Source organism: Montipora foliosa, chromosome 7 (genome assembly GCF_036669935.1).
Source record: "Montipora foliosa isolate CH-2021 chromosome 7, ASM3666993v2, whole genome shotgun sequence".
In the NCBI taxonomy this organism is placed as follows: Eukaryota; Metazoa; Cnidaria; class Anthozoa; order Scleractinia; family Acroporidae; genus Montipora; species Montipora foliosa.
This window is the reverse complement of record NC_090875.1, coordinates 38,834,207-38,849,322: the sequence shown is the minus strand read 5'-3', so window position 1 is coordinate 38,849,322 and position 15,116 is coordinate 38,834,207. Positions and strand designations below refer to the sequence as shown.

Here is a 15,116-nt window from a genome sequence, read left to right as displayed (position 1 = left end):
ACCTTATAAATCTAACTTGCGAACCTTTACTTCACTGCTTACTTTGTCGAGATGTTGGTTGATTTTGTAAGCTTCATTGAGCTATACCGCTGACTTTTCCGAGCCCGGATAAACAAGGAAAACGAGACGAAGCGTGCAAAGTTAACAGTGTTAACTTAGCAAGCTTCGTCTCTTTTTTTCCGTATGAGTGGGCTACGGTTGGTAGCCGATCGCCATGTTGGTGCCAAAATGTTACTCAAATTTTGCATAATAATAGAGTGAAGTTTTCGAGATCATTTCGCTATTGTTCTCCACCAACAAGCCCACCGAGACGTCAAGTGCACAATGCAGGCCGGAGGATAGTAATTATAACTTACTTTGTGGTCAACCCGAGCAGATAAAAGGCTAGTCTCAAAACAGCCCTATCATATCTTCAGGGGTGCGTCTTTGCCAAGTAAAACGTGCGACAATCATCAAAACTCGCAACTTAATTTTTTTTCCAGTGAAGAAGATTGTGAATCAGCAAGCACACACGAAATATATCCTTCAGAGAAAAATAGTAGCCCTGTTCGTGCAAGATCTTCGTATTGGTGAGTTTCGCTAATAAAACTGTTTAGCCTTTGCGTAAACATGTTGAGTATACAGGCCCCGTGTGCAGCTTATACCGGTACTGAGTTTTTAGATGATTGAATCATGATAGATTGAATTTTTCATGTCAAAGATTTTTGCGATTTGGATGTCTTTTTTGTTAGTTTTATTGAAACAAATTTTTATCCTTATGTCCGGGTCATTGTGTGTGTTATCAGTATGAAGTCCGGCATTATCGCCTGTCATGGCCACGCGACAAATGCAAAAACAAATGCGAAGGTAGTTTGAATGTTCAGTCATCTACGTTTTGCCTTAACATATAAGTGAGAAGTGTTTTCCTCAATAACATTAATATATGGTTACTCTTTGATATGAAGACTGGATAAAAAAGTTTCCATTTGCGTGTAATTTCGTTTAATTGGACGCAATTGAGCCCTACTAATAGGGAAACAATCTTTGTTCAAATTAAGTGGAGCGACACTTAATTTGGTAAATTTCATCGGTCGGATGAGTGGCCAGCACGAATGCTTTGCTTATAAAATACTTTGAAACAATTCTGCCAAATGGAAAATGCGTTTGACGACAGTTTCTCTACGCAATTGCTGAAATTGCGTTTATAACTGGGAGGATCATAGCTTTACTTTAAAAAGACTGTAGCAGGTAAGAGGGTCGGAAGATCAGAGGGTCTAGGCCAGTAGACAAAAGAATAATTAGCCTCGCAGCTAAACATTTTTCCAGTCAACAACGCTGTGAAGGAGCAGGCACCGGCACTCACGAAATATCCGCCAGTGAAAAAAAGTGGCCGTGATCTTAGAGGAGGAACTTCGTATTGGTGAGTATCGCAGATAAAACGGTTAGCATTTGAGTGTCGTTATATAAATACCTGACGTTTGAGTAAATACCTCACGTTTGCAACTTATACCGTCCACGCCGGTAATGACTGAACAGATTCACTGTAGATTCATTTCTTTATGTCAACGATTTTTGCGATTTGGATGTCTATTTTGGTAGCAGTTTATCAAAAACACATTTTTAGCCTTCGAGCAGGCTCAAGTGTTTGTGGCGGCGGATTTAGGGCGCTACATGTTTTTGTAGATTTTCGTCCACTTTTAGTTACAATTCACATAATTTGGAATTTTGCATAACCACGCGACGAAAACTTAAAGAGGTTTTTGTCGATCGTCTTCTGTCTTGTCCACAGACAGACGTCAATCGCGATTGACGACGTTCAAATAGCAATAGGCTTCAAGATTTATCAGTTTTTTTTTTTTTTTTGCATGTGCTAATTTTCGCAACCTCGACAGGGAGACAATTGTTGCTGAAGCACAGTGGCAGCGGCTCTTTCCGAAAGTGAAATTGTGCAAATTGAAATTTTATAGTTACCAGTATTAAAGTTAGTTAAATCAGGGCTTCTAGTAAAAAACTTGCATTGAGAATTTTTGTTGAAATAAGAAGAAAAAAACTTGGCGTCAAAAAAGGACTTAATCATGTTGAGTTTCGATACAGTTTAGCTTCTTTCGAGATGGAGGAAAGAAAAAATAATCACAGTGCAGTAATGAGAGCAGACTGCAAGGACAGCAAGCTATTCGTCTTCATGATCTCGAGTGCAGTTTGGCCCTTTGCGGCCTATAAGGGTTATTAACATACTGATGATATGGAAAAAATGAAGAATTTTGAGAACACATGCTTTAATTTTCTATGTAGTTCATTAAACCAATTTGTTGAAACAGATTACGTTTGTTATGTGCCTCCTGCTTCCTGAACTTTCATTTCCGGTCGCGTTGCTATGATACCAATGACGTCAGTCCGTTGCTAGGGACCTCGTCCGCACGTGTAAAAAAGTGATGAGTTGAGTTTTTGTAAAAAATGTGCATGAGAAAGCGATGTTGTTGAACGTTCAATTCGGAGAATAAAGTTGTACAAAAACGAACCAGCAGAGTTTTATCGTCGCCCAGCATCGACATTTGGTCCACCGAGCCGGAGATTGTGAAATCAAGGGGAAAATCGCCGAGTCAAGCTGTAAGACAGCCGTGAAACTGCGTGTAATTGTGTGTAAAATTTATCATCGAACCGCCTGGTTCAATATTGTGGAAGAGTCATTCAAGTCGTGCCAAGATGAGTGCCTCAAACAGAGAAGAAGGCGAAACACCTCGACTGTTCACGCCAAGTGAGTCTACTACTTCAAGTAAACGTTCCGTTTTGAGAAAGAAATTGCGAGCTGAGAAGTTAGCACTGGAACTAAAAATAGCCGAGCAAACGTTCGCAAATGAGATCGAGTGTCTGCGAGCCGAACAACAGAAGCGTGCAAAGCTCTTGGAACTTCAAAAGAAAGCTGAAGAATCGAGATTGGAATATGAGTTTGAAGATGCCATCGCCCAGGAAGAAGGTATGTCAAATAAAGGTGATATTGATGAACAGTTAAATAAATTACCTTCAGACAGTGTGAACGATCGGGTCTCGCGCTTAGACCTGGAAATTACTGAAAACAATGTTGTTGAAAAACCTCACATGGAGGAAGTTAAATCCACCAAACCAGAGATCGTAACAGAGGTTTCTAGTGAGTCCCGTAAAAAAGAGACATGTGAATCTTTTATTGCTAAAGGTAAAGCTGAGTTGAAAACCTCTGCCACAGGAGACCCTAGTGTGCAAACGTCAAAGATAGATCAGTTGTTTGAGAAAATGCTGCCAGCCTTTGTGAAAATCGTGAAACCAAACGTGCAGAAGTTCAATGGAAATCCACTAGAGTACTCAAAATTCAAAGCAGCATTTAATGTTGAAGTGGATAAAAAGGAAGTTTATGATGCAACAGAGAAGCTTAAATTTCTGTTAGATTCTGTGGATGGAAGTGCAAAATCATGTCTAGCGAAATTCATGCCAGGTTCAGATAAATACGAGGAGGCATGGACTGCGCTCCAGGAGCGTTTTGGTCGTGTAGACACAGTGGTATCAGCTGCGAAGAAACGTATAGATCAGTTTCCGACCATAGTGAAAGAAAATAGTGTGCAGATCCGGCAGTATCAAGAAATAGTTTCTGAATTGATAGGCATTTTCAAAGAGCATAACTTTCTTCACGAGCTTAGCTCGCAAGTCCCTGAAGCAACTGTTTCTAAACTTCCCACACGCCTTTGCGGCAGATGGGCCGAGTTTGTTGAAGGAAAACCGAAATTGTCAACCTGGGATTCATTTGCAAATTGGCTAGAGAAAGAGGCAAAAATTAGTGAGTCCAAGCAGCGGTGGATGCCAGAGAAGAGAGAGTGGAAGCGTTCAGATACATCTAAAGTTGATAGGCGTAAGCCAGCTGACAAATCCCAACCTGGGCTGTTTGCAGGAGCCACGGGAGAATATTTACGCGCCAGCTGTGGAACAAAGTGCCCAATTCACCAGTCCACTAATCACACTTTGCAAGAGTGCAAACGTTTTCAGGGAATGTTGACTAGCGAGAAGGAGAAAGTTGTCGAGGAACACAAACTATGCTTATGTTGTCTATTACCCGGTCATCGTCTGCGTAAATGTCGTAGTAAGAATAGATGCAAAGTTGAAAACTGTGACATGCGTCATCATACCCTTGTACATGAAGTCGACTTGAGATTTATTGAACGGGGAAAAGCGAAACGTGAATCAGAACAAGTGCCAGAAGTTGAGAGAAACCCAGCTCCTGTCTCCCTGGAAGGTAGAGACTCATCACCACGTCAGGCTGTGGAGCCTCTTGAGGAGTATCAACAATCAGCGTACACAGGTTGTGAGACTGGTGGTCTTGCTTTGGTTGAAGTACTTCCCATAGTTGTCTTTGGAGAAACAGGAAAACAGCAGGTGATGGCATTGCGTGACTCAGGCTGTAACACAACGCTTATAGATGAAAGCTTAGCGCTCTCACTTGGGCTTCAAGGCAAAGAGGTAGATCTCGAAATTCAAGGAGTAAATGCGCAGAAGGTGTTTGCTTCCCAGCACATCAAGAAATGTTATGTCGCACGAGTCGGAAAAGAGGAAGTCAAGTACTCCTTGCGAGATGTGAAGACAATTCCTAGCCTGAATGGTCCGGATCAGAAGTTGAAGTGGTCAACAATCAAGCATGAGTATCAACATCTGAAGAACTTAGACTTGCGTGACACTGACACGGGTCCAGTGCAACTCATAATTGGAACTAACAACTCTGACTTGATTCTACCAAGACAAATTCTGAAACCCTCAGGTCAACCGGAACTTGACAGGGTACCTTATGCTGTTGAGACCCCACTTGGATGGGCGGTGACTAATTGGTTACCTGGTGAGCGAAGAGTAGCATCTCCATACAATGGGTTCAAAGTGTTTGAAAGAAGTTCAGTTGAAAATGAGGAGCTGAAGCAGCTGGTCATGGCTCAGTCAGAGATAGAAACCTTGGGCGTGGTCAAGCTAGCTGATCCAACCCGTTCGATTGAGGACAAGCGAGCATTGTCACTGATGGAAAAGACAACCTTTAAGAGTGTGAATGAAGATGCGTATGTGTCAGGTCTACTGTGGAGAGATGAGGAACCATCTCTGCCCAACAATTACGGAATGGCAAAGAGGAGGCTACAATCCCTAGAGAAAAAGTTTGAGAGCTGTCCCGAGATCAGAGAGAGATATGCAAAGTCAATCCAGGATGACGTTGAGAAGGGCTATGTGAAGAAACTGAGTGAAGGGGATATACGGTGCGATAGTAAAGTGACTTGGTACTTACCACACAGATTTGTCATTAATCCCAAAAAACCTGATCGCCTCAGAAGAGTCTACGATGCATCAGCAAAATTCATGGGACAAAGTTTGAACGATAAGATCTACACAGGACCAGATCTTCTGTCCTCTCTTTTTGGAGTTTTCCTCAGGTTTTGCGAAGGAAGAATTGCAATGGCCGCTGATGTGAAAGAAATGTACCATATGCTCCGTCTCCCTGATCGTGATAAGCCAGCATTGAGATTCTTATGGAGACACTCTCTGATAGAAGAACCAAGCGTGTACCAGTTCGAGAGAACAGTGTTTGGAGAAGTGTCTGCGCCATCCAGAGCGAACTACACTATGAGGCGAAATGCTGATGAGAATGGGGAAGATTTACCTTTGGGTGTGAAAGCCGTCTACCAGCACTTTTACATGGATGATGGTCTACCATCAACAGATTCTTGCGAGGAAGCTATTGAAATGAGGAAGCAGATGACAGAGTTGCTGCGTCGTGGAGGTTTCCGCCTACACAAGTGGCTGACAAATGACCCAGACGTCTTGGCAACCATCCCGGAGCAGGATAGATCTCCACGATTCCTCGAACTGAGTGAAGATAAGTTACCAACAGACAGAACTTTGGGAGTCATTTGGGATGCCCAAGAAGATATGCTCCAGTTTACCGGACTGAAGGATGATCCAGGTACGACAAAGAGGAAGATCTTGAGTCAAGCATTCTCTGTTTGGGATCCGCGAGGACTTCTCCTCCCATTCTCAATCAGAAGTAAAATCATCCTGCAGAATCTAAATCGTATGAAGTACGGATGGGATGACGAGTTGAAAGAAGCTGATCTTCGAGAGTGGCGTGAATGGCGCAAGGAAGCAGAAAAGCTTGATGAAGTGAGAATTCCGAGAGCTCTTATCCAAGAACAGAAACCTGTACGAGAGACTTCACTTCATGTGTTTTGCGACGCTAGCCAGAATGCTTATGGCGCGTGTGCCTACCTAAGAAGAGAATTTATAGATGACACAGTAGAGTGTAGTCTTATAGCGGGAAAAGGCCGTGTTGCTCCATTAAAGTCACAGTCTATCTGCCGATTGGAGCTCATGGGAGCTTTAGTTGCTGTGCGGTTAACTCAAACACTGGTAGAAGAAATGGTTACAAAGATAGAGAAGATAACTTTCTGGAGTGATTCTACCACAGTCCTACATTGGATCCGCCAAACGAGCTCCACTTACAAAGCATTCGTCGGTAACCGGGTGTCTGAGATTCACACAATCATGAGCAGTCTGGAGGCCACACTAGGGGCGGGCGCTGTGAGTTGGAGATATGTGCCCACAGAGGCTAACCCTGCAGATGACATCACCCGGGGACTAAGTCCTACGGAACTTGGCGTGAGCTTTCGCTATATTAGTGGACCCAAGTTCCTGTATGAATCAGCAGAGCTCTGGCCAGAAAATAAAGTCAAAGCGTCCTGCGAGAACGATGACATCAAAGAAAAGAAGAAGGAAAGATGGGCTGGAGCATCTCAGGAAAACAAGGTCCTGTTAGGGTGGAAGAAGTATTCGTCACTGACCAAACTAAGAAGAGTTACAGCTTATGTGATGCGATTTGCAAACAATGTAAGAGCTAAGAAGGAAGTACGTCTACTGGGAGCACTTACGTCGAACGAATTGAGAGCTGCTCAGAATCATCTTGTGAAGAGGGCGCAAGTTGAATCATTCGGCGAGGAGATACAGTGTCTGAAGATAGGTGAGGAGATTCACAAGAAGAGTAGAATTAAATCTCTTGACCCAAGGTTGGAAGATGGGTTCTTGGTTGTCGGTGGAAGGCTGCAGAGAGCACAATGCCTACCTTACAGAACACGACATCCCAAAATAATTGATTCGCGCCATGAACTTGCACCGCTGATCGTCGAAGAAATGCATCGTATCTACTACCACCCGCCAACTGAGCACCTGCATAATCAAATTCGGCAGGAGTATTGGATCATCCATGGTCGCCAGGTAGTGCGAAACGCGAAATTCAAGTGCAACTACTGTTATCGCCAGACAGTAAAGCCTCAAGAGCAGCAAATGGCAAGTTTACCAGAGTGCCGACTTGAGCCAGGAATGGTGTTCAGGAACACTGGAGTTGACTTTTTTGGACCTATGTTAGTAAAGGAAAGACGCAGTGAAGTTAAAGTATACGGGTGCTTGTTCACTTGCATGAGTACTAGAGCGTGCCACCTTGAACTTGTGGATGATCTTTCAACAGATCATTTCATCATGGCATTGAAAAGGTTCATTGCGCGACGTGGACGACCGCAGAGCATCCACAGTGATAATGGAACGAACTTTGTTGGTGCAAATAATGAGTTGCGGAAATGCATCAAACAATTGGATGAAGAGAGGATACAAAACTTCTGTGCTCCTAAGGAAATCGAGTGGAAATTTCAGCCGCCAAGTGCTCCGCACTTTGGAGGTGCATGGGAGAGGCTAGTACAGTGCACCAAGAAGACGCTGAAGGCAATTCTTGCGGATAGGGCTGTTTCCAAAGAAGTGTTGAGAACCGCACTAGTCGAAGCAGAAGGAATACTAAACAGTCGACCGATTACTCATGTGTCCAATGATGCAGGGGACATTGAAGCGTTAACCCCAAACCATTTCTTGCTGTTGCGGGCAAATCCGAGTTATGAAGATGCTGAAGTTAGTGACAGAGAGATTAACTCGACAAAGATGTGGCGACAGTCCCAAGCGCTAGCTAATTTCTTCTGGAGACGTTTTACCAAAGAGTACCTTTCTAGCCTGACAGAGAGGAAGAAGTGGAAAGAGAAGAAACAGAACCTCAAAGAAGGAGATGTTGTCCTAGTTGCTGAGCCAAATCAGCCGCGAGGTGTATGGCCGTTGGGCAGAATCGTGTCTACTCATCCTGGGCAGGATGGGTTAGTTCGAGCTGTTACAGTACGAACTCAGTTCGGAGAGTATAAAAGGCCAATCACAAAACTTTGCTTAGTACAGGAGGCGGAAGAGTAGAACTTAAAATCGTCTCGACAAACATTGTGTCTCGACTAGGGGCGGGGATGTGCCTCCTGCTTCCTGAACTTTCATTTCCGGTCGCGTTGCTATGATACCAATGACGTCAGTCCGTTGCTAGGGACCTCGTCCGCACGTGTAAAAAAGTGATGAGTTGAGTTTTTGTAAAAAATGTGCATGAGAAAGCGATGTTGTTGAACGTTCAATTCGGAGAATAAAGTTGTACAAAAACGAACCAGCAGAGTTTTATCGTCGCCCAGCATCGACATGTTAAGTTCACACTTTTACGAAAATGTAGTCCAAAAGTCATTCAACTGAAAACTTGGAAACCTGTGGAGAGTTCATTTGGAATTTGTACTCGTATTACAACTAAAAGTTGCCCAGTGTTACGCGCGAAATGCACTATTTTTAGCCAGTCATAAGTGTGTATTTTCCCTTGTATATTTAATATTAAATTATAAGCTTAATTGTTAGTTTGTTATTGTTAGCATTAATACGAGAAACCATCTTCTAATCATTGATTAATTCGACTTCAAAACGATCTTTTTGACAAAGGTTTTGGTTGATTTGTGCATTGAAATGTGATACGCAATGACCCTTTTATATTGCACTTGAACTGTATCAAACAAGCAATATTCGCTTTTCATCTTCTTACAGTTTTTGAAGCTAATTATCTCATGAGGTCTGACAGCCGATCAACGTTCAACGGGACACAAGGGATAATAGTTGCGACAAAGCAAGCGTAATCGTCTTTGCCAAAATACAACCTGCCTCTTAACTAAACATTTTTTGCAGTTAAGAAGGGTGTGAATCAGCAAGCACACATTGTCGACAAAAGATCCGTCAGAGGAAAATAGTAGCCCTGCTAGTGCAAGATCTTCGTATTGGTGAGTGTCGCAGATGAAATGGTTTAGTCTTTGCGTAAACATGTTGAGTATGTATTCCAAATGTGCAGTCGGTACTGAGATTTTAAACGACTAAATGTATTCAATTTTTTAATGTCAATGATTTTTGCGATTTGGATGTCCATGTTCATAGTTTTATCCAAACCGACATTTTCGTCGTTATGTCTGGGTCATTGTGTGTGTTATCGAATCGGGCGTTTCACAATCCTTATTAAATGTCGCTTTGTACACACATAAAATGAGTAAAAGTAACGTAAAGTATTGGAAAAATACATTCCTGCTGTTGTTAATAACTATTTATAACATTAAAGATTACGATGAACACAGTTTTGGTACTCATTCCTAAAAATATTTCTTCTCCGTTTTGTCTGCCACTAATGACATTGAATTCTGCCGGATTTTCAGAAAACTTTCGATATTTCAATTGGTCTTAAGTCCAAAATAAGGAGAAATTAATTGCTTTAAAGGCCGTTTACACGACAGAAAAATTTGGGTCCGGACCCGTCAAAAAAGCGGTACGGACCCATAACGTTTGCAAAGGAATGCTGGAGTTTCTACAGGGCCATAGGCGCCTATGGTCCTGTAGAAACTCCAGTGTTTCTTTACAAAAGTTATGGGTCCGTACCGCTTTTTCGATGGGTCCGGAACCAAATTTTTCTGTCGTGTAAACGGCCCTTTAATTGCATGCATCCAACTAACGATTCTATTAATGTAAGTTCTAGTAAGGAACGGGAGAAGAAGAGTAATAATATAGCTTGCAGGCTAGTCCTAAGATGGGCACAATCTTTGTTTGTATTAAATGGATACAGTTTCGATACAGTTTAGCTTCTTTCGAGATAGAGGAAAGAAAAAATAATCACAGTGCAGTAATGAGAGCAGACTGCGAGGACAGCATACTATTCGTCTTCATGATCTCGAGTGCAGTTTGGCCCTTTGCGGCCTATAAGGGTTATTAACATACTGATGATATGGAAAAAATGAAGAATTTTGACAACACATGCTTTAATTTTCTATGTGGTTCATTAAACCATTTTGTTGAAACAGATTACGTTTGTTAAGTTCACACTTTTACGAACATGTAGTCCAAAAGTCATTTAACTGAAAACTTGGAAACCTGTGGAGAGTTCATTTGGAATTTGTACGCGTATTACAACTAAAAGTTGCCCAGTGTTACGCGCGAAATGCACTATTTTTAGCCAGTCATAAGTGTGTATTTTCCCTTGTATATTTAATATTAAATTATAAGCTTAATTGTTAGTTTGTTATTGTTAGCATTAATACGAGAAACCATCTTCTAATCATTGATTAATTCGACTTCAAAACGATCTTTTTGACAAAGGTTTTGGTTGATTTGTGCATTGAAATGTGATAAGCAATGACCCTCTTATATTGCACTTGAACTGTATCAAACAAGCAATATTCGCTTTTCATCTTCTTACAGTTTTTGAAGCTAATTATCTCATGAGGTCTGACAGCCGATCAACGTTCAACGGGACACAAGGGAGAATAGTTGCGACAAAGCAAGCATAATCGTCTTTGCCAAAATACAACCTGCCTCTTAACTAAACACTTTTTGCAGTTAAGAAGGGTGTGAATCAGCAAGCACACATTGTCGACAAAAGATCCATCAGAGGAAAATAGTAGCCCTGCTAGTGCAAGATCTTCGTATTGGTGAGTGTCGCAGATAAAATGGTTTAGTCTTTGCGTAAACATGTTGAGTATGTATTCCAAATGTGCAGTCAGTACTGAGATTTTAAACGACTAAATGTATTCAATTTTTTAATGTCAATGATTTTTGCGATTTGGATGTCCATGTTCATAGTTTTATCCAAACCGACATTTTCGTCGTTATGTCTGGGTCATTGTGTTTGTTATCGAATCGAGCGATTCACAATCCTTATTAAATGTCGCTTTGTACACACATAAAATGAGTAAAAGTAACGTAAAGTATTGGAAAAATACATTCCTGCTGTTGTTAATAACTATTTATAACATTAAAGATTACGATGAACACAGTTTTGGTACTCATTCCTAAAAATATTTCTTCTCGGTTTTGTCTGCCACTAATGACATTGAATTCTGCCGGATTTTCAGAAAACTATCGATATTTCGATTGGTCTTAAGTCCGAAATAAGGAGAAATTAATTCCTTTAATTGCATGCATCCAACTAACGATTCTATTAATGTAAGTTCTAGTAAGAAACGGGAGAAGAAGAGTAATAATATAGCTTGCAGGCTAGTCCTAAGATGGGCACAATCTTTGTTTGTATTAAATGGATACAGTTTCGATACAGTTTAGCTTCTTTCGAGATGGAGGAAAGAAAAAAAAATCACAGTGCAGTAATGAGAGCAGACTGCGAGGACAGCATACTATTCGTCTTCATGATCTCGAGTGCAGTTTGGCCCTTTGCGGCCTATAAGGGTTATTAACATACTGATGATATGGAAAAAATGAAGAATTTTGACAACACATGCTTTAATTTTCTATGGAGTTCATTAAACCAATTTGTTGAAACAGATTACGTTTGTTAAGTTCACACTTTTACGAACATGTAGTCCAAAAGTCATTCAACTGAAAACTTGGAAACCCGTGGAGAGTTCATTTGGAATTCGTACTCGTATTACATCCAAGAGTTGCCCAGTGTTACGCGCGAAATGCACTATTTTTAGCCAGTCATAAGTGTGTATTTTCCCTTGTATATTTAATATTAAATTATAAGCTTGATTGTTAGTTTGTTATTGTTAGCATAATACGAGAAACCATCTTCTAATCATTGATTAATTCGACTTCAAAACGATCTTTTTGACAAAGGTTTTGGTTGATTTGTGCATTGGAATGTGATAAGCAACGATCCTCTTATATTGCACTTGAACTGTATCAAACAAGCAATATTCGGAAGTGAAATTGTATTTTTTTTTTTTAATCCGTGTATTGTTTATTGGCCCGGTCATGACATGCTTCTTCACCGTTTCCTGCTTAACGAGGCTCCCATTGTCTTGCTGTCTGTTGCTGCCGTTTGTAAATATGTTTTCTTTGTTTCTTTGTAAGGGCCTTTTTTTCCGTGTCACGCCTATTTTCTGTTAATTTTCTGTGTGGTTTCGTGCTTTGTCTATATCAAAAGTTAATCAATTGCTCTGTTGTTCGTAAGGTTTTTGTTCATTTAAAAGCCATTAGCCTTTGTAAGTATCAACTTTCTCGTCTATTTGGTCGTTCGTACTTTCTCATTGATTTTTGTCCGTTTCGTCCATAATTTTAACATGTACTTTATTTGTCTTTAAGCAACCGCATTTCTATTGCATTACAGACTTCGTTAATTTACGGCACGCTGGATTAATGGTTTTTGTGGTTCTGTAATCTTAATTATGAATACAGAATCTGCTCGCTAGCACGAGTTTCCAAATTTGTAGACATCGCGGGGTGAAGGGATGGCGAAGTGTTTTTTTTTTTTTTTAATAGAGCACTTCCACCAATGTGGCCCAGTGTCCTATAGCGAATTTGGACCCCCGGTACAAATTTGCCAGCGGATTTAGACTCCCAGGTACAAATACGCTATTCACTACTTGCACAAATCCCATAATACACCTCTTTTACCCCCAAAAAATCTGCATAGGCATTGTTTTCGACTTCTCTTGGGACATTTTCATGTCCCAGGAGAAATTGCAAACAATAGTTATGCAAGCGTTTTGGGGGGGGGGGGGGGGGTAATAGAGGTGTATTATGGGATTGTGAAAGTAGTGAATCGGATTTAGTCCCCCTTCGTGGAATTGGATCCCCACCCCCTCCCATTACAGCTTATTGAACTGTTTATCGAGATAGAGTTAGATTTTTGGATTAGGAAAACTGGCCGATACCACAAAGCGTCGATCTTTGAGAAAAGGCCCAGATCAGTTAAATTTTTCAGTAAAAGTTGTTTAATTAATTAAAGCACTCTCGGTGGCATTTCGTAAAGTAGATGCGAATTTTAAATCCATTCTTACAGAAGCTTAAATCACTCACTGGGAACTCAAAGAATTGTCTAGTTAAATGTTTTTTTTTTTTTTTAATAAGGAGAAAAAGCAAAATCAGGGTTAGGGTTAGGCTTCAGTTAAAGTTGTTTAAAGCACGCGGTGTGGCCTTTGGTAAATAGCTGCTTCTTTCATAGTTCTTTTTCTTCCATTTGATAGTTTGAATTGACCGCCCTTTTACGAAGGAGGTGCCACTTTTTAAAGTAGCACCACTTGCTTGGAAAACGCCTTGTTAGAAGTTTACTTGACTGCAAAGCTTCAGAAGATTTTTCCTTCTTTTTATGACCAAACTTTTCTTGAATTGAATTTAATTGAATTAATTGAATTTTTAATAAGGAGAAAAAGCAAATTTCGAGTTGAGTTTCCGTAAAAGTTTTTTTACAACTAAAAACAATTTGCAGAGGAATCTTATTACCCGTAAATTGCTACTACGATTAAAAAATGACTTCTTTTTTTCATGAAATTTTGAACGTGTGATTGCTCAACACGTGACTGGAAAAATGTTAAGCTTTCATTTTTTTCCAAAGGCTATTTAAGTTTTTGATTCCACGGTCCGCCATTACTCACCTTCCAAACTGACATTTTCGTCGTTATGTCTGGGTCATTGTGTGTGTTATCGAATCGGGCGATTCACAATCCTTATTAAATGTCGCTTTGTACACACATAACATGAGTAAAAGTAACGTAAAGTATTGGAAAAATACATTCCTGCTGTTGTTAATAACTATTTATAACATTAAAGATTACGATGAACACAGTTTTGGTACTCATTCTTAAAAATATTTCTTCTCGGTTTTGTCTGCCACTAATGACATTGAATTCTGCCGGATTTTCAGAAAACTATCGATATTTCGATTGGTCTAAAGTCCGAAAGAAGGAGAAATTAATTGCTTTAGTTGCATGCATCCAACTAACGATTCTATTAATGTAAGTTGTGGTAAGGAACGGGAGAAGAAGAGTAATAATATAGCCTGCAGGCTAGTCCTAAGAGGGGCACAATCTTTGTTTGTATTAAATGGAGCGACAAACGATTTGGTTAATTGCAGTAGTCGTATAAATAAGTCGACCCAACTGAAATGATTTCACAAATAAACTGACAGCTGTCCTGTGCCACTCAGTGGGGAGCTGCACCACGTGATCAGTCAACGACGGAAAATTTCCATCGCAGTACTAGAAAATAACTGAACCCGAAGGGAGTCGAACAGGGACGAAAATAGGTATCGAGACTTTTTAGGACAACGTGGTCGCGAAGGACAAGATTCAAAGAAGTGCACTGCGAGCTCATCAATGTCTTTCCAGGTAAGAGCGATTCAGTGGAGAGTAGCCATTTGTCAAACAAAATCGTTAAAATGCTTAGAAGATCAATATCGTAGCTTAAACAGCCTTCTTGTTTGTGATTAATTTTCTCTTAAGACAGCTATTATTCAGTCTGAAATAGTTCTTTTCTTTCTACCATCTTCATTTTTTTTTTTTTTCTGTCTCCTTTAGTTAAGCGTGTGAGCTTTCCGAATTCGCTTCGTGCTAGTCTATTGCCTTCTGGTTCGTCTTTCTCAATGGTCTGATTATAGTCTGACATAAGCCGAACTTTGTTCATTTCAAAAATGCAATTTTTTCATCAGGCTTCCATCGTGCTTTTTTTCTGGACGAGCTTTTTCTTTATTAACTCCCGATATACGCGGTTTGGGTACCGCTCTGGTTTACAAAAACTATTGATCAACTGAAAATTTTCTTGCTATTTGATAATTCGATGATCGCACCTTTACAATCAAACAATGCGTGTGCATTGGATCGTTTTCGAATTTCTACCCTTTTTTATAATTTTCTGTATTAATTCCATTAATTTAGGGCGAAGTCCGTGTTGAAATTATTGTTGGTCAATATTGTCTCCCAAATGTCTTAACGAAAAATTCTTCCTTTTATGGTAGGATCGTCACGGTACTCATGTCAAACTCTCCA

The 15,116-nt window shown here is 40.4% G+C and overlaps 1 protein-coding gene and 1 long non-coding RNA gene across 2 annotated transcripts in view; both read left to right on the top strand.

Moving 5' to 3' along the window:
- The first annotated feature begins 485 nt into the window (after positions 1-485).
- Positions 486-15,116, top strand: part of LOC138009483 (uncharacterized) — a 27,218-nt gene continuing 12,587 nt past the window's right edge. The window contains exons 1-3 of the long non-coding RNA XR_011124411.1: positions 486-569; positions 9,046-9,137; positions 10,597-10,826. This is a non-coding gene — a long non-coding RNA (uncharacterized lncRNA). The remainder of the gene's footprint in view (positions 570-9,045; positions 9,138-10,596; positions 10,827-15,116) is intronic.
- LOC138009481 (uncharacterized) lies at positions 2,964-8,512 on the top strand. The gene has a single exon (XM_068856514.1). The coding sequence runs from the start codon at positions 3,076-3,078 to the stop codon at positions 8,248-8,250; it is 5,175 nt and encodes a 1,724-aa protein (XP_068712615.1). The 5' UTR covers positions 2,964-3,075; the 3' UTR covers positions 8,251-8,512.

Coding starts and splice junctions, on each gene's coding strand:
- LOC138009481 (XM_068856514.1), top strand. CDS start 3,076: ATGGAGGAAGTTAAATCCACCAAACCAGAGATCGTAACAGAGGTTTCT.